The following is a 23,792-nucleotide window of genomic DNA, read 5'->3' on the forward strand; positions in this document are numbered from 1 at the left end:
TGATGCCAGGTTTGTGATTGGCTGACCAAGTGGAACATGCGATTCTGCAACAGTTAAGCCCCTCCTCCTGTGCAGGTGACGGCTGTTCTTTGGGCCTCTTTTCCTTTCCTTACAGGGATATTGTCATAAAAATGAAATCTTTTTTATTTATGCTACAAATGATCTGCCTACAAACAATGGGGGTCATTTATCAACACTGGGCAAATTTGCCCATGGGCAGTAACCCACAGCAACCATGGCATCAAACTGCTGCATTCATTGTTCTACTTGCAGCTGGCTTTAAAAAGCTTATCACTGATTGGTTGCTATAGGTACTGCCCATTGTTGATGAATGAGCCCCAGTATGTTTAGGACAGAGCTTGATCGTCGTTCTTCTAAATGTAACGGACTCGTAGTTACGATCATTCACACCACTGTCGCATTTAACCGCCTAAAAGGGGCGGTTCACCTTCAAGTTATTTTTTTAGTATCTTATAACATGGCCTGTTCTAAGTAATTTTTCAATTGGTCTTCATTATTTGTTTCTTTTATAGATTTTGAATTATTTGCCTTCTTCTTCTGGCTCTTCTTCAGCTTTTAGATCATGATTGCATTTGGTTTGCTCACTTCAAAGTGGTAGTTCACCTTTAAGTAAACGTTTAGTATGATATAAAAAGGCTAATTCTAAGCAACTTTTCTATTGGCCTTCATTTTTTTCTACTTTATAGTTTATATAGAGTTGTTTGCCTTCTTCTTCTTTTGACTCTTTCTCTGACCCCATAATGCTCTGTTAAGATGATCACAGACAATTACGATCTTGCCAAGAAAGATTCATTTCAATACACACGTAGAGCTGAATCGTCAGATATACATATAGAAACAATAGAGTTTTACCTCTATCTGACGATTCAGCCCTAACATTGGCTGATGTTCATGTGCCTCCAAAGGCGCCCAATAGAATATTCCAGCCAGCCCAATCGACAAGCTGACCAATAAGATGCCAATATCGTCGGCTTATCTCTCCCACTATACAGGCACCGAATATCGGACACATTTTTTTTGTTGGATATTATTAGTGCGTCTATGGCCACCTTAAGGCTACAAATGTATTATTACTGCTACTTTTATTACTCATCTTTCTATTCAGGCCTCTCCTATTCATATTCCAGTCTCTTATTCAAATTAATGCATGGTTGCTACGGTAATTTGGACCCCAGCAACACAATTGCTGAAATTGCAAACTGGAGAGCTGCTGAATAAAAAGCGAAATAACTCAAAAACCACAAATAATAAAAAATGAAAACCAATTGCAAATTGTCTCAGAATATCACTCTCTACATCATACTGAGAGTTAATTTAAAGTAAACAACCCCTTTAATAGAATTAGAATGAACCCAGTGTCAGACTAGGGCAGCAGGACAACGGGTAAAGATGTGGTGAGCTCCCAGTTCAGCTCCCGTCTGCCTGACGATTTTTTCTGTGTTCTGACAATAGTAGAAAATCACAGATAAGTACTGATCTGGGTGGGGGTAGAGGCAGGTTGTAAGGGGCAGCCAAAGGGGGGCCCTGAAGTTGGCAGGGGGCTCTGGAGTAGATGCGTGGGAGCCCCTGATAAAGCAGCCCAGTCCTACACTGAATGAACCAATAAATAATAAATACAGGGCTCCCACCAGGATTAGTGAGGGCCTTTTGCCATTACCATACTTATGTGTCTCCCAACAGAACATTTGTTAAGTCACTTGGAACAAGCCAAAGGGATCCCCCCTCCAACTCCGTGCGACACCTCCTACTTGGAGTGCGATACTGTGAGTGTGATCCCCGACCAGGCCGTCGTCTGCGCCGACTCCAACGCAAACCTGGAGCTGAAGAAGAAGCCGAAGAGGAGCCGGAAGTCCAAGGTTCCAAAAGGCGACATCCCCCTTGTGATCGTGGATGATGACAGTCCCCCAGGTGACAGTTGTGATGGTGTAGCTGACAGTGAGACTGGTCCTGTTAATGGAAGGGTGGAGGTTGGGAGAACAGAGGTGCTGGTTCCGTCCAATCACTCAGCCTCTCCTTTTTCTTGTGTGCGTCTCTCCTAGAACACAACCCCATCTTATACAATCCAGTCTTCTCGTCCGACCGAGTGGCGGAAATTATAACCGAGATCCCTCCCGACGACGTTCAACTGCAGCACGACTCCGAGGACAAGTTCATGGAGCTGATGTTGGGCAAATTACCCAATGCCACCAACAGCCTGACCCCTGTCTCCAAGTAAGTTGTGTGGGATATTTTATAGAGAGAGGGGGGCTTATTACCCTTCCTTCCTTGCACAGAGACCACCTAAACATACATCTGTTTATTTTAATGGGGTGCTTTACCTTTAAAGGGGTGGTTCACCTTTACATTCACTTTTAGTATGTAATAGAATGGACCATTCTAAGCAACTTTTCAGTTGGTCTTCATTATTTGCCTTCTTTTTTTGACCCTTTCCAGCTTTCAAATGGGGGTCACTGACCCCATCTAAAAACAAATGCTCTGTAAGGCTACACATTTATTGTTATTGCTTTTTATTACTTATCTTTATATTCAGACCCTCCCCTATTCCAGTCTCTTATTCAAATCAACGCATGGTTGCTAGGGTAACTTGGACCCTAGCAAACTTACAGCTAAAATTACAAACTGGAGAACTGCTGAATAAAAAGCTTAAAAAACTCAAAAAACCACAAATAATAAAAAATGTAAACCAATTGTAAGTATTCATTCTCTGAACGTTAATTTTAAGGTGAACAACCCCTTTAAAGGAGAAAGAAAGCTACAGAGGCATTTTATTGCCAGCTATAACACTATATTTATTCTGCAGAATGCTTTACCATACCTGAGTAAAAAACTGTAGAAGCTCTCACTGTTTGTTTAGGATAGCAGCTGCCATATTAGCTTGGTGTGACATCACTTCCTGTCTGAGTCTCTCCCTGCTCGCTCATAGCAATGGGCTCAGATTACAGCAGGGAGGGAGGGGGAGAGGAGTAAACTGAGCATGCTCAAGCCCTAGCCCTGGAGGTTAATGTGATGCCGCTATTCAAAAAGGGGATCCCGTTCTCAGCCTCAAAACTATAGGCCAGTTAGTCTGACATTAGTGGTAGGAAAGCTCTTTGAAGAGGTTATTAAGGGATAAGATACTGGACTTCACTGCAACTCATAATACTAAGGCTATTAATATCCACGGCTACTGTGATACTATAGTTAGTATAGATATGGGTAAATATAATTTATCTGAGAGTAGGGAGAGGTGTGTGTATGGGGCTGGGTTTTTATTTGGAGGGGTTGAACTTGATGGACTTTGTCTTTTTTCAACCTGATTTAACTATGTAACTTTAACTCCAGGTCTATAGATTAATGGTAAAGGAGTAATATCTGGTCAGTGTTTTCCCAACTTTGGAAGAGCAACTGTCTCGGTAGTGCCATCTTGTATCAGCCATGTGCATCTGTTTGTTATGGGGCATGGGATATTTACTAGGGATGCATCGAATCCACTATTTGGGATACGGCCGAATCCTTGGTGAAAGATTCACCGGAATCCTAATTTATGGATGCAAATTAGGGGCAGGAAAGGAAAAAGTGGAAAAAAATTGTCTTTTGTGATGAAAAGTCATGTGATTTCCCTACCTGCCCCTAATTTACATATGCAAATTAGGATTTGGTTCGACCAGGCACAAGGATTCGGCCGAATCAGAATCCTGCTGAGAAAGGCCGAATCCTGGATTTGGTGCATCCCTGATATTTACATGCTCTAAATTTCCCCTACAGATTTGCTTTTCACCAAAACAACAGTTCCATGAAGAGAAGCCTGTTGCTCCCGGGGAGCCGACACGGGATCAGGCGCAAGTTTGCGAGGCAGCTGGGAGATCACAAGCGCGTGTTCCAGTGCAACATCTGCGCCAAACTTTTCCGTAACAGCAGCAACCTCAGTCGGCATGTCCGATCCCACGGTAGGCACAATATTTCCACAATATCCATAGGGACCAGCAATGCCAGGTCTATTTATTCACATCTTTGCCATTCGCTTTATATGCGCGTTTTCTGCCGAGTTTCTTATTTTACACTCTTTTCAGGTTATTTCTGTCGCCTTTCCTGGAGCTTCTGTGGGCGTTTAGTTCTAGGAAAGAAGCTTTGCCTTTCAAATTGCTCTTTTATATCCCTAGGGGACAAGCTGTTTAAGTGTGAGGAGTGCTCGAAACTCTTCAGTCGGAAGGAGAGCCTCAAGCAGCACGTTTCTTATAAGCACAGCAGGAACCAGGTGGGTTTCGTCCTTTTTATAAGGTTACGTGACTGCACTTATTGCGGCAATGGCTTTATACTATTTCAAAATCTACTGAATTGTATGCTTCTTGTTCTAAAGCAACAAGGAAAGCTATGACTTACACGGAGTTGCCCTCTGTATAAACAAACCCCTCCCTTCCCACAGCTATTAAAGGAGAACTAAAGCTGAACTAAAGAAGTAGCTAGAAATGTTGTACATTATGTTTTGTGCTTCTGTACAAGCCCAAGGCAACCACAGCCCGTTAGCAGTAAAGATCTGTGTCTCCAAAGTAGGGATGCACCGAATCCAGGATTCGGTTTGGGATTCTGCCAGGATTTGGCCTTTTTAAGCAGGATTCGGATTCGGTCGCATCCTTCTGTCTGCCAAACCACATCCTAATTTGTATATGCAAATTAGGGGCAGGGAGAGAAATCACATGACTTTTTGTCACAAAACAAGGAAGTAAAGTTTTCCCCTTCCCACCCCTAATTTGCATATGCAAATTAGGATTAGGTTCGGTATTCAGCCAAATCTTTCGCAAAGAATTCGGGGGTTCGGCCGAATTCAAAATAGTGGATTCGGTGCATCCCTATTTCGAAGTTTTTCAAATTCGAAATTTGACCCTTGATAAATATGCCCCTCCGTGTCGGGATTTTCCCTATTTCGTGCAACGAACCTTTGTATTTCCTAATTAAAGCAAGAGGCAAAAAGTATGTTCAGCACAAGCCCTGCTCACAACTGAGATTGAAGAAAAGAGGATACTCCGCCCCTTTAATTTACTGATGTAGGAAGCATCTTCGGATGCTTATCAGCTCAGCTATGTTGCCCAAGTGATCGGAACAGCAGAACTGAGCAGAGAGTTGCCATCCAGCCAATAACAGAGCAGGGTCCTTCACAAATTAAAAACACTTCTATGCCTCATATCTCAGGACACACGTGGTCTTGTCTGATTCCTTCCAGACATGTGACTTTAGACCTGCCCAGTTTTTATTTTTAACCCACTCTCACCTCAAAATATTTACTGTAGATCATAATGCAGACCCACTGGGAGCGGACCAATGCAGTTCTCACTCAGTAGGATTTTCAGCCTGTTCTATAGAAGTTTACAGGCGATGGTTTTGAACCCCTATATGGTCTGTAAGCATCACACGTGTAGGGACCAGTAAGCAATCTCCGCACACGTATGTCCTGCTTTAGTTGTGTATCAATTCATGGTGTCATGTTTGCACCATGTATAAATCACAGATTTGTTGTAGTGTGGAGGGTACAGCTGGGACTTATAGTTGTGCGTGTTTTGATATCCGGGAACATCCCTCGTTTGCTTTCTTTGCAGGTAGATGGGGATTACAGATATCGCTGCAACACCTGCGAGAAAGCTTTTCGGGTACAAGGATTTTTGGAGTTTCACAACTGCAGAACAGGTGGGGGTTTTGTGCGGATCTTCCCAGTATATATATCCCATAGGATCCCTTTGACTACTGACGTGTGATAATTAACTGTGTAGTAAGTGAGACTACTCTCAGACTGGCCAACCTGTTGCTTGTGTAGATGGTGTCTGTGTGTCCTCGTGTCTCCATAGGAGACTCCTTCATCCTAAGTGGAGGTCATGGACCCTGAGGTAGAGCTCCCTCGGTTGGCAGGATATTTGCAGAGATAATCCTATCTTATAAATACTCAAACGATTGATTGCAGAATTCGTATTAGTAAGTAATATATTAATGAGTAAAAAATAATACAGCATGATGGAGACCTCTAGTGATCAAACTGAGGTAACACACTGCAAAAAAAGTATTTTTACTCTATATCCATGCTGATAAAAGTCATTTATTAGATCATATTAAAATACATAGCATTTTCCCTTGTGGAGCCTAACGCGTTTCATGCTTATCCGGAACTTAGTAGTAGGCAATCTTAGAGACCAAAACACATCTCTCTCAGCTGATAAAAGAGTAATTTATTACAGGGCCGGGCCAAGCCGGCCGGGCGCCCTAGGCAACCCGGCCGCCCTCCTCACTCCCATGCGTGTGCGTGCACGTGTGCATGCCCCAGATGAGCCGCAATTTGCGTATGCGCAGGGCAGGGAGAGAGCGGGGAAAGAGTTGAGCGCGACGGAGGGGATGCAGGAGAGCAGAGCAACGTAGGGGAGGGGATGCAGGGGAGGGGAAAGGGGCAGAGCGACAGAGGGGAGGGGAAGAGGGGGGGAGTGACAGAGGGGAGAGAACGGCGGAGGGTGGGAAACCAAAGAGAGCTTTGATAACAGACATGGGGTAGGCAGAAGAAATTTTAAGAGGTACCTGCCCAGCGCCCCCCTGTTGTTGCACCCTAGGCAGGTGCCTCTTCTGCCTACCCCTAGTTCCGGCCCTGATTTATTATATCATATTAAAATACATGGATAATGTATAAAGTCGGAAAAAACTGGGGGTTTTTTTCAATGTATATTAACAAATTTTTATTTAAAAAAAAAAATTGATATTACTGGTCCTTTTAACTGGTTGAAAAAAAAACAAAACAGTAGAAATGACTCCTTGAAGCCCGTAACTGGTGTAGTAGACGATTTCAAGTTTATGTAGCCTACAACACGAGGTATGGACTTCAAGGAGTCATGTCTACATTAGACATTCAGTAGGGCCAATGTCCAGGCAGATCCATAAGAAATAAGTGGAAGCTGTGGAAATTAGGAATGCACCAAATCCACTATTTTTGATTCAACCGAACCCCCGAATCCTTCTTGAGAGATTTGGCCAAATTTGCATATGCAAATTAGGGGTGGGAAGGGGAAAACATTTTTTACTTCCTTGCTTTGTAACAATAAGTCATGAGATTTCCCTCCCCACCCTTAATTTGCATATGCAAATTAGGATTCGGTTTGGCAGGGCAGAAGGATTCGCCCGAATCCTGCTGAAAAAGACCAAGTCCTGGCCGAATCCTGAACCGAATCCTGCATTTGTTGCATCCCTAGTGGAGATTGAAGACCTCTGGTGAAGGCACTTCCATCTTGTCTTCTCTACAACTCTTGTCCCTCACCGTACAGATGACAAGTCGTTCCAGTGCGAGATGTGCTACCGCTTCTTCTCCACCAACAGCAACCTCTCCAAGCACAAGAAGAAGCACGGGGAGAAGAAATTCGCCTGCGAGATCTGTAACAAACTGTTCTACCGGAGAGACGTTATGCTGGAGCATCACCGGAGGCACCTGGAAGGTGAAAATTGTAGTTGCCACTTAGTGCGTGAGTGTGTTTGAACTGGTCAGGCTGGATAGATAAATGACGGGGCTACTGGGCATAGTAGAAAGGCTACTAGTTGTACTGGAGAAAAAATAGATGCCATTACCTGTTAGTAGTGATGGGCGAATTTCTCCTGTTTCGCTTCGCCGATAAATTTGTGAATTATTCGCGAAACGGAGAATAATTCTCAAAAAAATCTTGAAATTTGAAAGTTTTCACTAAAAAAATTTAGCAATTTGAAAATTTTCACAAAAAAATCGTGAAAATCGGAAATTGACACCGACTAATTTTCACCAGCGATTTTTCGCAGGAGATTAGTGAATTTATTAGCCAGCGGCGAAACGCGGAAATTCGCAGGGAATTAGTGCCAGACTAATTCATTCGCCCATCATTACCTGTGAGTCAAAAATGGGGTGTTCCCAGATTTATTGAAGTGCTCATGACACAAGGGTTCCGATGAGATGTTTCGGGCCAATGACTGCCCTTCTTCAAGTGATTTAAAACAACGTGGATTTGGATGGAGCACATAACTCGCAGACTTGGCTGCAAACGAGTTTATTGAATCACAATATTTCGGATCACGGATCCTTTTTTAAGTGATAACCCACCATAGATTCTGCCATTGCTTTTATATACTCATGTTTATAGTGCCACCTAGTGTGCAACTGCCAAAGTGCGAGCAATGATACCATTAACTTGCAACAATCATCATAATAGTAATAATCATCATAATAGCAATAATATGTCTCCAGTGAAATTGAATTGAAATGTTTTTTTCAAAAAAATCAGTTCTTTCAAAGTCAATTTGAATTAGTCCATCCGAATTGATTTATGATGAACAAAAAGGACTGTAACAATGACATGACTTGGGGCAGCTGGGAAACTGACAATATGTCTAGCCCCATGTCAGATTTCAAAATTGAATATAAAAAAATTCTGTTTGCTCTTTTGAGAAATGGATTTCAGTGCAGAATTCTGCTGGAGCAGCACTATTAACTGATTCATTTTGAAAAAAATGTTTTTTTTCCCATGACAGTATCCCTTTAAGTTTTGTTAATATATTCCAACACTTGAACTAGTAGTTAATCATGATACTTACTAACTGCGGAGAAGGAAAAGATTCTACCTTGTACTTTTCAATCAAATATTTTTCACTCGTGTTCTCCTTCACTGTGAAACACGGACATTAAATATTAGATAAATCACAAGAAACAGCTATAATTAATTGCTTCGTTAAGGCCTCTAGGTGCCAAAGTATTTAATTTCCATATCCAGTATGTTTCCCTTTGAAGAAGTTCCTGGTTCTACATTGTCTGACTTAGTCATAACTTCCATCCAATGTAATTGTGAGATTAAACGGTTACACTCGGCCGAAAGTCGGCTAATGGATGTGGGTTTAGTTTTTCCATTTCATATGGCTCCTATGTTCGTTCCGCTAGTTACTTACCAAAGGCTCACAGGGGGTAGGAATTTTAGACTTCGGAAGAATTTTATGTATATTTGTTCCATTGTATCGTTTTGGTGATGTTTTGTGCAGGAGTGAGACGCGTCAAACGGGAAAGCCTCCATCAGAACACCGACAATTCAATCCGATACAAAAAGGAACCGTCTGCCTGTCCTGTATGCGGAAAGGTGAGCTGACGATCTGTTTCTCATTGGGGTTTTTAGGGTCCCATAAATATAATGCGTCTGCCTTATTCTGGCGCTGGGTCTCCCTCTCCGTACAGATGTTCTCCTGCAGAAGCAACATGAACAAGCACCTCCTCACCCACGGAGACAAGAAATACACCTGCGAAATCTGCGGCCGGAAATTCTTCCGAGTGGACGTTCTGCGGGATCACATCCACATCCATTTCAAGGTAATGTCCGTTGCCCCCGTGGAAAGGCACAGAAACGATATACGCCTTTGGTTGCAGAAGGATTCACCCTTACTAATAAGCCCCAGAGCTGCAGCCCTTGCAACCAATCAGCAATAGAATTTGATCAGTCGGCTGTGAATGTCTGATTGGCTGCTACAGGTTCCCATTTGGTGCAAATTAGCCCAGTGCCTCTAACTGTAAGAATCTGACCCCGCAGGACATCGCACTGATGAACGACCAGCAGCGGGAAGAGTTCATTGGGAAGATCGGAATCTCGTCGGAGGACAATGACGAAAACTCTGATGGGAGTGTAGAAACGGAGCCCCACAAGTACAGCTGCAAGAGGTGCCAGGTGGGACGTCCTACACTTTAGATCACAATGGGTCTAGTCCATGGCTGCACAGGGGAATACATTGGGGGCTCATGGATCATTGCACTTTGGCTTTGCTTCTACCAACCAATGATACAGGTGTAGCAGCCATTCAAGCACAGGATACACAGTAGATAACAGATAAGTACTACTATAGTTTATATAAACAAGCTGCTGTGTAGCCATGGGGGCAGCCATTCAAGCACAGGATACACAGTAGATAACAGATAAGTACTACTATAGTTTATATAAACAAGCTGCTGTGTGGCCATGGGGGCAGTCATTCAAGCACAGGATACACAGTAGATAACAGATAAGTACTACTATAGTTTATATAAACAAGCTGCTGTGTGGCCATGGGGGCAGCCATTCAAGCACAGGATACACAGTAGATGAGCTCTGTAGTGGGATGTAATGGGATTCTTCACAACGTATCTGTTATCTACTGTGTATCCTGTGCTTGAATGGCTGCCCCCATGGATACACAGCAGCTTGTTTATATAAACTACAGGAGTTGTTCCAGTGCACTGCAGTGTTACTGTTCCTTTAAAGGACAAGGAAAGTTAAACTAAAGAAGTAGGTAGAAATGTTGTACATGATGTTTTGTGCTTCTGTACCAGCCCAAGGCAACCACAGCCCTTTAGCAGTAAAGATCTGTGTCTCCAAAGATGCCCAAGTAGCTCCCCATCTTCTTTTCTGCTGATTCACTGCACATGCTCTGTGCTGCTGTCACTTACTGAGCTTAGGGACCCACTCACAATATACAGTACACATAGAATAGAAATGTCACAATATAAGGCTGATTAGTAATTAATACACATAATTACTACATGGCAGCACAGAAACCAGTGCAATTAGCATCAGAATTGAATAATCAGCAAACCTGTAGCATCAGCTTATATTACAGCCAGGGAAGCTAATTTTCTGCTGGATAATTAGTGACGAGCCCTAAGCTTAGCTTCTCAACAGCCAATCAGAGCCCACTGAGCATGTGAGTGTCACAGACACTTTCCAAGATGGTGACCCCCTGTGACAAGTTTGAAGTCCTGGATCATTGCTGCTATTGACAAGCTGGAACTTTAGCCTCGTGCAATAAGTTCACTATAGGCTGTTTTTAGCCATATTTATTATTAGGGTTTAGTTCTCCTTTAAATGAGCTCTAATATCTTTTTTACAATAGATGGGTGAGAGAAATCTCCAGCCCCTCTCCCTATAAAAGCATTGAGTCCTATATTACTGTTTTTCGTGCCCAGATTTCATTTGCTCGGGGGAAGGAATACCTCAAGCACATCATGGACATCCACTCAGAGAACGGCTATGACTGCAGCATTTGTCACCGGCGCTTTGCCCTCAAAGCAACATATCACGCTCACATGGTCATTCACCGGGAGAACCTGCCTGACCCAGAGGTGCAGAAGTGAGTGTATAGTTGCACAATAACAGCTGCTGTTAGTAGGATGTAGAGAGTGATATTCTGAGACAATTTGCAATTGGTTTTCATTTTTTATTATTTGTGGTTTTTGAGTTATTTAGCTTTTTATTCAGCAGCCCTTCAATTTGCATTTTAAGCAATCTGGTTACTAAGGTGCAAATCCCCCTAGCAACCATGCACTGATTTGAATAAGAGACTGTAAAATGAATCGGAGAGGCCTGAATAGAAAGATGCGAAATACAAATGAGCAAAAACAATAAATGTGTAGCCTTACAGAGCATTTGTTTTTTAGATGGGGTCAGTGACGCCCATTTGAAAGCTGCAAAGAGTCAGAAGAAAAAGGCAAATAACTTTAAAACTATAAAAAATAAATAATGAAGACCAATTGAAAAGTTGCTTAGCATTGGCCGTTCTATAACAACTAAAGTTGCCTTAAAGGTGAACCACCCCTTTAAAGAGGAAGTTCACCTTTGAGTTAACTGTAATATGATATAGAGAGGGATATTCTCAGACAATCTGCAATTGGTTTTCATTTTTGTGTTATTTGTGGTTTTTGAGTTATTTAGCTTTTTATTCAGCAGCTCTCCAGTTTGTTATTTCAGCAGTCTGGTTGCTAGGGTCCAAATTCCCCTAGCAACCATGCATTGATTTGAATAAGAGGCTGGAATAGGAGAGGCCTGAATAGAAAGATGAGTAATAAAAAGTAGCAATAACAATACATTTGTAGCCTTACAGAGCATTTGTTTTTTAGATGGGGTCAGTGACCCCTATATGAAAGCTGGAAAGAGTCAGAGGAAGAAGGCAAATCATTTAAAATCTATAAAAAAGAAATAACGACGGCCAATTGAAAACTTGCGTAGAATTCGCCATTCTATAAAATACTAGAAACTTGAAGATGAAGCCCCTCTAAAGTGCCCCACTGTTTTCTCAGGTACATTCACCCTTGCGAGGTCTGCGGCAGGATTTTCAACAGCATCGGAAACCTGGAGAGACACAAGCTCATCCACTCGGGTACAAGCAGCTCTTTCATTTCAGTCACCTCTATTGTCTTTACAATTTAACGGCGGAATTGGGGGGATACAAACTTAAAATTTTTTTTAAAAAAAAGCGTACTGAAAAATTCTTAAACCTTAAAGCTGAAATAAGAAACTTTCTAAATACAATAAATTAAATATTCTGCATCATTTTTCTGAAATAATCAAGTTTATCTTCACTATTCCTCTGTCCGCATCTGTTTCTCTTCATTCTCTCTTCATGCAGCAGTTGGGTGTCAGATAGTCATTGACCGTAAAGGTGGCCATAGACGTAGAAGTGGCCGATATCGGGCTGGTCCGATCGTGGGCCCTAGGGCCCAAAAATCGGATCATAATGGATCCAATATGGGCAGTCGGATCGTGGGACGGCAGAGTTGCAGCCAAGATCCGACGGGATTTTTTAACCTGCCCAATCGAGATCTGGCCGATTTTCAGAAGCCCATCGGATGGCCCCACACACGGGCCAATAAGCTGCAGACTTTTATCGGCCCATGTATGGGGGGCCTTTAGATCCAATATATCTTATAGGGGGTATTCCTTTCCTAGCAGATGAATTAGAGCTCACTCAAATAATTGATTCCAGTACAGCAATGATCCCCAACCAGTAGCTCGTGAGCAACATGTTGCTCCCCAACCCCTTGGATGTTGCTCCCAGTGGCCTCAAAGCAGGTGCTTATTTTTGAATTCCAGGCTTGGAGGCAAGTTTTGGTTGCATAAAAACCAGATGTACTGCCAAACAGAGACTCATGTAAGCTGCCAGTCCACATAGGGGCTACCAATAGCCAATCACAGCCCTTATTTGGCAGTGCACCCCCAGGATGTTATGCTTGTGTTGCTCCCCAACTCTTTTTACATCTGAATGTTGCTCACGGGTGAAAAAGGTTGGGGACCCCTGCAGTACAGGTATGGGACCTGTTATCCAGAATGGGACCTGGGGCTTTCCGGATAACGGATCTTTCCGTAATTTGGGTCTTCATGCCTTAAGTCTACTAGAAATTAATTTAAACATTAAATAAACCCAAAAGGCTGGGTTTGCTTCCAATAAGGATTAATTATATCTTAGTTTGGATCAAGTACAAGCTCCTGTTTTATTATTACAGAGAAAAAGGAAATCATTTTTAAAATTTTAGATTATTTGGATAAAATGGAGTCTATGGGAGACAGCCATTCCGTAATTCGTAGCTTTCTGGATATCGGGTTTCCGGATAAGGGATCCTATACCTGTACTAACAAAATCTAACAAAATAACTGCCTTTTGCACAAATCCTGCATGTAGAGAGACATGACATGACATCTTCTAGGCAAAAGGAGCCCCCCTATAAGATATATTGGATCTAACTGTCAATGAATATCTGACACCCAACTGCTGCATGAAGACAGAATGAAGAGAAACAGATGCTGATAGAGGAATAGTGAAGATAAACTTGATTATTTCAGACACAATGCAGAATATTTAATTGATTGTATTTAGAAAGGTTCTTATTTCAAAGTGATGAAGCTTATATTACATTTTCTTTTTTTTGTGATCGTTCCCCTTTAAACTTCGCACAGTGTCTGTATGATGATGAATTCATACAGCAGAGTAGTTGTATAGACTAATGACACGCCAAAGACTAACCTTATTAATTCTACCTGCAGCTTATTCTTATAAATCTGCTGGATTGGGACAATTATATGAGGGGAGATTTAGGGCGTTGCCTGGGAGTCATTTCTGGCCTAGCGAAAGAAAAGCCTCTGATTTGACCCACATTCATTTCAATGAGAATCGCTTGAATCCGCAGGTGCAGACACGGGACAGGTCACTAGAAGATCCAGTAGTCCATGTTTGGTGGTCAATGTGAGGCTGACCATGTGACTACACATCTCAGGAGTCCAGTGCTCACAATACAGTGGGATCTGTTATCCAGAAAGCTCAGAATTATGAGAATGCCATACTTGTACTTGACCCTAAAACCTCTTATCCAGAAAGTTCTGAATTATGGGAATGCCATTTCCCATAGACTCTTTAAAGCAAATAATAAAAATTTTTAAAACTGATTTCCTTTTCCTGTATAATAATAAAACAGTCGCTTGTACTTGATCCCAACTAAGATATAATTCATCCTTATTGGAGGCAAAACCAGCCTATTGGGTTTATTTAATGTTTATATGATTTTCTAGTAGACTTATAGTACAGAGATCCAAGTTACAGAAAGATCCGTTATCCTATACATGTAATAAATTTGCTATATTACCAGATGTGTAGATCTTTGCCATGTGCTGGACCTATGCAGACTTAAGTGACAGTTTGGCCCCAGGGCCCTTGATTGGATCTTAATATGGACCTTTCGAGACCCTTTAGGGAGGGCGGCATCAACATGCTGATTTCCTTACCTGTCGATATTTGGATAATTATCAATCCGATATCCGTTGGGCGGGCTTTTATTTGCACTTGTAAGTCTAGTAGCCCATAGCAACTATGTGGCAGTTCTTATTAAGGTAGAGACTCACGGTCAGATTTGGGGAAAGTCGCCCATTGACAAATCTAATCTTCAGGGTGACTAATCTCCCCGAACTGCCTTCCCACTGGCTAGAATGTAATTCGCCGGCTGGATGGCACTCGGATCGATTCGTTTTTCGAAGTCGCCCGCAGTTGCTTCACGAGGAAACTTTGGGTGACTTTGGAAAACTAAGCAATGTGAGTGCCATCCAGCCGGCGATTTACATTCTAGTCAGCGGGAAGGCAGTTCGGGGAGATTAGTCGCTCCGACGAAGAGGAGATTTGTCGCCGGGCGACGAAATCTCCCCGAATCTGACGGTGTGTTTCTGCCCTTATTCTGAACTGAGATGGACAATTTCCTTTAGTACAGGGTCTCCCTGTGAGATTTAAATCAGGCAGTTATACCTGCAGTCAATGGGGGTCATTTATTAACATAGCAACCAATCAGATGTTTGCTTTCATTGTTTTCCTTGCAGCTGGCTGAAAAAAGCTACGCACTGATTGGTTGCTATGGTGCAAATTTGCCCAGTGTTTATAAATGACCCCCAGTGTGCTCTGCGCGGTTACCAGACTCACTTTATTTTCAAGTACAAACTTGGCAGCAGATACTTCTTACTATTATAGCTTTCTGCATCCTTTGTCAACCATGTAGGAGTGAAGAGTCACGGCTGCGAGCAGTGTGGGAAATCATTCGCCCGGAAAGATATGTTAAAGGAGCACATGAGGGTTCATGACAACCTCCGGGAGTATCTCTGCGCCGAATGTGGGAAAGGTAATTCCCGGTTGGTCTCCCATTTTCATCCTCTCGGCTACAGAAATGCTGGCGCCTAATCGTATATCAATCTTATTTCATGTGGGACCCAGATTTTTCGTAAGGATTCTGGGAGTGGTAGTTTGCAATAACATTAAACCACAGGAAAAAAAAGAGAGAGACACAGAATATGTTGATCACTCACCACGTAGAACAGGTGGTCCAGGTGGTCCAGGTGCACCAGCCCCACGGCTTAGGGAGCGGATAAACCAGCAAAGTAGAAAAAGAGGGTTATCGGGCACTCAGAAAGATTCCCCAAGGGCCGGCAAAATTAAAGTTAAAAATAATATTTATAGTAGATTCATTAAAAAAAAGGAACAATATCTCCACCAGCCCTACACGTTTTGTGCACAAAATCATGGGCTATAGTTGTAGTTTGCAGCATTTGAAATAAAATAGAAGACGGATCCAGATATTCGTGGGATGTGATAGGAACGTGGAAATAGCAGTAGAAGTAGAAGCAGTATTCCTGACTTGTGATTGGTTCATTTGGTTCAGGGATGAAGACCAAGCACGCTCTCCGGCACCACATGAAGTTGCACAAGGGCATCAAGGAGTACGAGTGTGTGGAGTGTCACCGCAGGTTTGCCCAGAAGGTCAATATGCTGAAACACTACAAGAGACACACAGGTGAGTCCAACCCGTAGCCCAGCAGAACCTAAATCTATTCACACTCGGGTCGGCCGTGGGTACAGCTGCAATATTCACCTCCACATGGGGTATCGATCGCCCGCCTGTAGGTTGTTGGAAAAATTTCTCTCACCATACAAAGAAGAGGTACCGGGCATTAAAAAATATTCCTCAAGGGCCGCCAAAATCATAATATTTATTGTAGATTCATTAAACAAAGGAACCATTCATCCATTGGCCCTATGTGTTTTGTGCCTCCCAGGCACTTAGTCATGGACTCTGCACAAGGGAACATTCAGTCTCCCGGATCAGATACACTCCATACAGTCTCCCGGGTGCATAATAAAGAGGGCAGGCTTCCCACCAATGAGACCTCTCTTCTTCCTTCTTATTCAGGGATCAAAGACTTCATGTGTGAACTGTGTGGAAAAACATTCAGCGAAAAGAACACCATGGAAACCCACAAACTCATTCACACAGGTAAATCTACTTTCCTTCTCTGCTTGGGCGTCTTTCTGCTCCATGCGGGAGGCAAACGGGCATAGGATGGGGGTGTTTGGAGGTCATTGCATCATACATGGTAAAGACATCACATCATCCCTAGATGTAGGTTTAGCTGACTGGTAGCAGGAAGGTGGGGTGCAGTATGGCACGAAATGCGTAAGGGAACTGAGAACTTTATTTAGGCCACAAAATGAACTAATACATACCCTTATGCATTTCGTGCCATCTGGCACTTAATCATAGGCTTGCCTATGCCACGAAATGCGTAATGTGATGTGATGTATTCATTTTGTGGCCTAAATAAAGTTCTCAGTTCTTTTAAAAGCCTGTTTGTGGGACCTGTGAGTGGCTGCTGTTTTTTCCTTTGCAGCACTTCGGATACCCCTACTTGGTCCTATGCATAAAGAAGCAAATGCATTTTCAGTTGAGTTTGCTCTGTCACTTTTCTCTCTTTGTTTTGGCCCCCAATGAAGTGGGGAAGCAGTGGACGTGCGCGGTGTGTGACAAGAAGTACGTGACCGAGTACATGCTCCAGAAACACGTCCAGCTCACCCATGACAAGGTGGAGGCGCAGAGCTGCAATCTGTGTGGGACCAAAGTGTCAACCAGAGCGTCCATGAGCCGCCATTTAAGGCGCAAGCACCCAGAGGTTAGTAAGTAGGGATGAGTTGCATGTAAGAGCTGGAAGGGCCAAATATCTGACGTTCTGTGTGCGGTAACATGGCAAGTGCACTTATGTTCTGTCTGTTTAAAGGTGGCCTCCCATCATCACAAGTGACTGAAAATATGGGTGTTTAATAACCCTGTGATTAAGGCCCAACAGTGGTCACTCAACCCAGGAGAAGTCTTTAACTTTTGAACGTTTAGGAAATGTCTCGTGTCATAGAGACCGACAGATTTACTTAACTAAAATATGGGCCTCCTCCTCCTCTGGGGACAGATGCTGGGGGCCTCTTCCCCTGGGGACGGACACAGGGTCCTCCCTCTCTGGGGACAGATGCTGGGGGCCCCCTACTCTGGGGATGGACACAGGGTCCTCCTCCTCTGGGGACAGATGCTGGGGGCCTCCCCCTCTTCCCCCGGGGACAGATGCGGGGGCCTCCTCCTCTGGGGATGGATGCCGGGGGCCTCTTCCTCCTCTGGGGACAGATGCTGGGGGCCTCTTCCTCCTCTGGGGACAGATGCTGGGGGCCTCTTCCTCCTCTGGGGACAGATGCTGGGGGCCTCTTCCTCTGGGGACAGATGCTGGGGGCCTCCCCCTCTTCCACCGGGGATGGATGTGGGGGCCTCCTCCTCTGGGGACGCACACAGGGGGCCTCTTTCTCCTCTGGGGATAGATGCTGGGGGCCTCTTTCTCCTCTGGGGATAGATGCTGGGGGCCTCCTCCTCCTCTGGGGACTGATGTGGGGGCCTCCTCCTCTGGGGACACACATGGGGAGCCTCTTAGGGTTTTCTTTCGATATCGGCCGACCATGGGGATCCATATTTTGCATGAACTTAGGCTTCCTATATTGACATGCTTTTGGATGTGCATGAGCTTTTCACCCTGAGTCAAACTCCACAACTTGCTATAGCTTGATGGATGGATGAGGCCACACCAGAGATCATCCCAAAGCTTTGATGATTGTAATGGAAAAGTTGCCTCCAGTAGGGATGACAAGGCACCGTCTTTTGCAAGAAATGTTAGCTGGTCTGGGGAAGAAAACACCTGATGTGCTCAACTTCTGTCTCTAGTTCAGATAAATTCTTTTTTAGAGAGTCAAACATTCTCTTGCCATGATGTGCACCTCAATGTTACAGTAATGATGCGCAGCTCCCCGTGAGCCTCCAGACCAGACAGTATCATTCATGGCCAGACAAGTTCTGACTCCAAATGAGCAAAAAGGTCCAAAGCTTCTAATTGCAAATGAAGCAAAACTAACAGGTGACTGACTGAACTACGGTTGATTTAACCCAATCACAGTTTGATTCAGCATTATGACCAATGTCAGGGTACAATCCCAAATTAGGAGCAGGGCTGACAAAAATGAGATCCGGCTCACACGCTAGACAATGGTTCTTGCCCAGTCACTCTGGTACCGGTTACACACAGAGCAGGGAAATAATTACTTAGGCCACAGGAACAGGCAGATCCCATTTTCAAGCACAATTTCCTTTGTACAAGGATTAAAAGCACAATCCTATTTCTATTAGGTCCTTTCTGTACGGATTGAAGACTTAGATGACCTGCAAGAATCTGAGGCCATTGACACATCACTAAGCATTGTACAGGTAACCCCACATGTTCTCTTGCACTCAGCACCACACTCCTTCTGCACTCACTCACCTTCTCCCACTCTCTTCTGCACTCACTCACCTCCCAATCCATCTCACACTCACATACTGTCTCACAGCCTGTCTCACACTCACTCACCTTCTCCCAGTGTGTTCTGTTCTCAACATATCCCACAGTCACCCGCAGGCAGTTAGGCACCTCTACCTGCTAAGGCTGTCTGCCTGGTTATATAGTGGTACAGCCCTAGTACCATAACCCAGTGAATAGTTACACTACCCGCCTGCTATCACTTTGTCTCTGTCCCTGCAGCACTCGTGGACTGCTCGTGGGGTATTTAACGTGGCTGCTCAGGCCGTGATACAGGACAAGTCTCAGGCACAAGAAGTTTCTATTCAATTAATATTGGTCCAATGCAAGAAGTTTGTGTCGAGGCATTTCTTGTTGGAACCAGACAGGGTCATTACAGCAGGGACAACAAACCCAGCGGCTGCCTGAGAGCCAGAAGTTTAAGGGTTTCTCTAGTGTTCCGGAATGACATGCAGTTGTGATTGGAAAGTTTCCCAAGATTTAAGGGCTGAAAGGGAAACAGATTTTGCTGTGAAATGTAGAGACTTCTTAAAATTCAGTAACAGCACTCATTTATATGTAAGCTTATTATTATTATTATTATTATTATTATTATGCCACAGACTGGCTAGTGATGATGCTTATTATTCTGGTGCTGTTCGTGTGATTGCTATTACATATTGGTATAATAATAATAATAGTGCAGGGTTCTTTGGGTGCAATCTAGGGATGCACAGAATGCACGATTCGGCCTTTTTCAGCAGCATTCGGATTCGGCTGAACCAAACCGAATCCTTAAAATCGTGACTTTTTGTCACAGAACAAGGAAGCAAAAAAATGTTTTTTTCCCTTCCAGTGCTCATATGCAAATTGGGGTTTGGAATTGGTTCAGTATTGACAGAGGGTTCAGGGGTTTGGCTGAATCCAAAATAGTGGATTTGGTGCATCCCTAGTGCAATCCGTGGGCCTCTCTGCAAATATGAATGAGGTGATACTGAAGATAAAAATGATCCAATAAATCTGTTCTTGCAGAGAGAGCTGGATGTGGAAGAGAATGAAGGCTTGCAGCGGCCAAAGAGAAATGGTATCGCCCGAGCAAGGAAGGGCAAAGCTCCGGAGGAAGAAGGAGAGGAGCAGGAAGATCCCACATTTACGGGATATCAGGAGAAAGAGTTTACACACAGCAGTGGGGATGAGGATGGTTCCGCTGTGGAGACGTTGCAGCAGGTCAGATTATCTGTTTAGACTGCAGGCGTTAGAGATGAGTGGGGCCCTGCAATGCTCAAAGGTTGGGGCCCCTATCTAATTCCAGCCAGGACTCTAGCTGCATGGAGTTTAGTGTGTTAAAGCTGCTAATATCTCAGAAACCACTAAAAATATAATTTGCAAAAATGTTATACAGTAGAACCCCCATTTTACGTTATTCAGGAGAGCAGAAAAAATGGTGTAAAATCCAGGAAAATGTAAAATCAGGGAAATGTATTATGCATAATATAGAGGTGAGACCACAAAACAAATACTGTATGTAAAATGAGAGAAAACTTACGGGATGTAAAATTGAGATTCCACTGTACATGGTCTTTTTGTGTTTAATAGGGTAATAGGGGGTAAGATTGCCCTAATGCTACGATACTATACTATACTATACTAATATATTTTTTTTTTTTTCCTGCAGGTTGTGGTCACAATCAGCGATGGGAGTATCCCTGTACCATCTTGTACAGTTGGCCTCACAAACATTACTGTAACTCCCATAACAACCACAGCAGGCACTCAATTTGCCAGTCTCCAGCCTGTGGCTGTGGGTCACTTGGCCGCCTCTGAGCGGCAGTTGCAGCTCGACAGTTCCATCTTGACTGTCACCTTCGATGCAGTCAGCGGCAGTGCTGTGCTACACAATCGCCCCGCAGAACTGGCAATTGCGGCCTCGCAGGACGCCGCCGGACCTCAGCCCGTAGCGCACTTCATCAACCTCACCACGTTTGTGAACTCCATCGCCCCTCTGGGAGGTCAGATTTCTAGTGAGGCGCCGTTGACATGGAGGGCAGTGCCTGCGGGGGAAACCCTGCCTCCTCCTGAAGAAGATCAGCCCTCCGAGCAGGAGCACCAGTCATCAGGGCCACACACTGTGCAGGAGGTTCCCACGGACACACAAGGACAAATGTACAGTTACTAAGCTATCTCTGGAGTGGACGATTGGGATGTGCAGCTATCAGAGAGCCAATTGGTTCGTCAGCTAAAACGCCATGTCGTTATATGTGTGAGTGTATCATTTCAGGACTACCTTGCAGAGCTATCCTGACACTGGAAAATACTGAAAAGACTGAACTTGGGCCAATACTGTAATGGGCAGATTTATCAAGGGTCGAAGTGAAAATTCAAGTTTTTTTTTTTTATAGCCAAAACTGTCAAATTCGACTAGGGAATTATTAAAATTCGATTCAAGTTTTTTTTTTCAAAAATTCGATTTCAGAGATTTATCATACACTGGCCCTTTAAAAACTCAAATTCAACTATTCGCCACCAAAAACCTGCCGAATTGTCATTTTAGTCGATGGAAGACGTCCAGGGATCAATTTGGAGTTGTTTGCAGCCTTCCTGACATTCAAGGTTTTTTTTTCAGAGAAAAAAAACTCGAAACGGAACGCGTATCGTATCGAACTCGAATTTTTTAGGTCGATCCTGTTTTGTAAATTAGATTTTAATACATTTCGATTGGTCAAATATTGAGTTTGTGGGAGTTTCAAAAAAAAAAAAAAATGAATTGGACCCTTGATAAATCTGCCCCTAACTGTCTAAGTGTAAGAACTCTGCACACAGGCAAATGGATGTTCCTATTGGTAACAGGTTGTTAGTAAGCTAACTTGTGATTGGTTGTTGATTATCTGTGAACCAGATCCCATAGGGGCATTGCACAAGAGCTGGAGGGTTGCACAACTGAAAGAATCCCGTACCCAATCCCTTGTGGGTATTGGTGGCAGTTGGGGCTGGGTATCTATAATTACTAATGTATATTTATGAGGAGGCCCATCATGATGACGTCATCAGCAAAGATCGTTATTGGATAAATGTCATCATATCTCAATACAGATGATGTCATTGTGCTACCGAACTGTCAGCGTCAATCATATGACCATCTAAGTGCCAGAAGGATTCTTTATACATATACATACTGTATATATGTGACTCCAGTGAAAATCGCCATCCACGTCCCGCCCTTTAGCTCAAGGCATCAATAAAGTAATAATATTAGGGGGGAAATGGTCAAGTTGGACATTTTGGCGCCAGTTGGAATGAAAGCCAACCATTTGTTAATTACTGTATATTAATTATTGTTTTTCAGCCAACAATGTGACTTTATTTATTTATATATTTTTTTTGTGGTTATTTACCCCAATTTATTTATTGACTCGGTGGCCTTGTCTGTAACATATTCTGATTGTTCCACTCGTCGTATGGACAAATATTTATGCATTTTGTTTATTACTGTATCATTTCTGTAAAGTAAAAATGAACCGACGCTGGAAGAAACCTCCATTATTTTGGCGGAAATTAGAAACACAAAGCCAGCAAGCAATATGGCAGCTCTGAAGTTAAAGGGGTTGTTCACCTTTAAATTAACTTTTAGTATGATGTAGAGAGGGATATTCTGAGACAGTTTGCAATTGGTTTCAATTTTTTATTATCTGTGGTTTTTGAGTTATTTAGCTTTTTATTCAACAGCTCTCCAGTTTTCAATGTCTGCAATCTGGTTGCTAGGGTCCAAATTATCCTAGCAACCATACATTGATTTGAATGAGAGGCTGGAATATGAATAGGAGAGGCCTGAATTGAAAGTTGAGTAATAAAAAGTTACAATAATAATATGTGTAGCCTTACAGAGCATTTGTTTTTAGATGGGGTCAGTGACCCCCATTTGAAAGCTGGAAAGAGTCAGAAGAAGGCAAACAATTAAAAAAAACTATAGCAACCACATAATGAAGACCAACTGTAATGTTGCTTAGAATTAGCTATTCTACAACATACTAAAAGTTTACTTAAAGGTGAACCACCACCCCAGCTATGACAACTGTTATACAGGCTTTTCACAAATCCCAAAAGCTAGTTTGGGGCTCTTCAGGTGCCTGGTCTCCCCCGAACCCCCCTATGGGGCAATAACTATCTTCCACATTTTCACTCCATACCAGATATTTCTTGATTTCTAACAATATTTCTCGTTAACCTTCGGAAGCAGACCGGCCGCAACTCTGCGCTGCTTATCGAAGAAAAGAAGATGGCTGCCGTGAACTCCCAAGAACAGAATCTGTACCGAGGGGTAAGTAAAACGTTAGAGGCATTTGCATGGGGGGTCAGCTAGGCTAGGGGGGAGGTCTACGTAGGGTAGGGTTTTTTTTATGTTACGGGTAGTGATGGGCGAATTTATTCACCAGGCATGAATTTGGCCATTTTCCCTCCGGTGAATAAATTCGCACATATCCCGCAAAAATTCACCAATTTTAATGGGCGTTGGCGTCAACTCTGACGCCGGCTCCCATTTTGACGCCGGTGAATTGTCGCAGGCGTCAAAATCGCAGTTTCGCGAATCTTTCGCAGTTTTCACCAGAGATTCGCGGCGAAGCAAAACGGGAAAAATTCGCCCATCACTTGTTACGGGTTGAATTCTCCTTTAATGGAGGAATTACAACTCCGGGCCTACATCTGTTCTACTGTGCAAAAAAGGCAATCTTAATGTCTTGGAAACCGCTAGATCCCCCTTATTTGCGGTTCTGCCTGAAATTGGTAAATGACTCCCTCCCACGACAGAAACGTACTTAGCGAGGGGCTGCCCAGATAAATTTGAAGCCATATGGG

At 43.4% G+C, this 23,792-nt stretch overlaps 1 protein-coding gene across 5 annotated transcripts in view; it reads left to right on the forward strand.

The window, feature by feature from the left end:
• Nucleotides 1-21,389, forward strand: part of prdm15.L (PR domain 15 L homeolog) — a 32,725-nt gene extending 11,336 nt beyond the window's left edge. For 3 of the 5 annotated variants that reach the window (XM_018245879.2, XM_041581514.1, XM_018245880.2), the window contains 18 exons: nucleotides 1,702-1,929; nucleotides 2,061-2,232; nucleotides 3,766-3,947; nucleotides 4,161-4,255; nucleotides 5,592-5,679; nucleotides 7,290-7,457; nucleotides 9,019-9,113; nucleotides 9,209-9,340; nucleotides 9,558-9,692; nucleotides 10,964-11,127; nucleotides 12,074-12,153; nucleotides 15,308-15,427; nucleotides 15,965-16,096; nucleotides 16,493-16,576; nucleotides 17,071-17,249; nucleotides 18,794-18,871; nucleotides 19,974-20,168; nucleotides 20,617-21,389. In XM_018245879.2, coding sequence (XP_018101368.1) covers nucleotides 1,702-1,929; nucleotides 2,061-2,232; nucleotides 3,766-3,947; nucleotides 4,161-4,255; nucleotides 5,592-5,679; nucleotides 7,290-7,457; nucleotides 9,019-9,113; nucleotides 9,209-9,340; nucleotides 9,558-9,692; nucleotides 10,964-11,127; nucleotides 12,074-12,153; nucleotides 15,308-15,427; nucleotides 15,965-16,096; nucleotides 16,493-16,576; nucleotides 17,071-17,249; nucleotides 18,794-18,871; nucleotides 19,974-20,168; nucleotides 20,617-21,117 — 2,828 coding nt within the window. In that variant the 3' untranslated portion in view covers nucleotides 21,118-21,389. The remainder of the gene's footprint in view (nucleotides 1-1,701; nucleotides 1,930-2,060; nucleotides 2,233-3,765; nucleotides 3,948-4,160; nucleotides 4,256-5,591; nucleotides 5,680-7,289; nucleotides 7,458-9,018; nucleotides 9,114-9,208; nucleotides 9,341-9,557; nucleotides 9,693-10,963; nucleotides 11,128-12,073; nucleotides 12,154-15,307; nucleotides 15,428-15,964; nucleotides 16,097-16,492; nucleotides 16,577-17,070; nucleotides 17,250-18,793; nucleotides 18,872-19,973; nucleotides 20,169-20,616) is intronic. The other 2 variants (XM_018245881.2, XM_018245882.2) reach the window with 2 other exon arrangements.
• Nucleotides 21,390-23,792: the final 2,403 nt, after the last annotated feature.

The sequence above is a fragment of the Xenopus laevis genome, chromosome 2L (assembly GCF_017654675.1).
Source record: "Xenopus laevis strain J_2021 chromosome 2L, Xenopus_laevis_v10.1, whole genome shotgun sequence".
Classification (NCBI taxonomy): Eukaryota; Metazoa; Chordata; class Amphibia; order Anura; family Pipidae; genus Xenopus; species Xenopus laevis.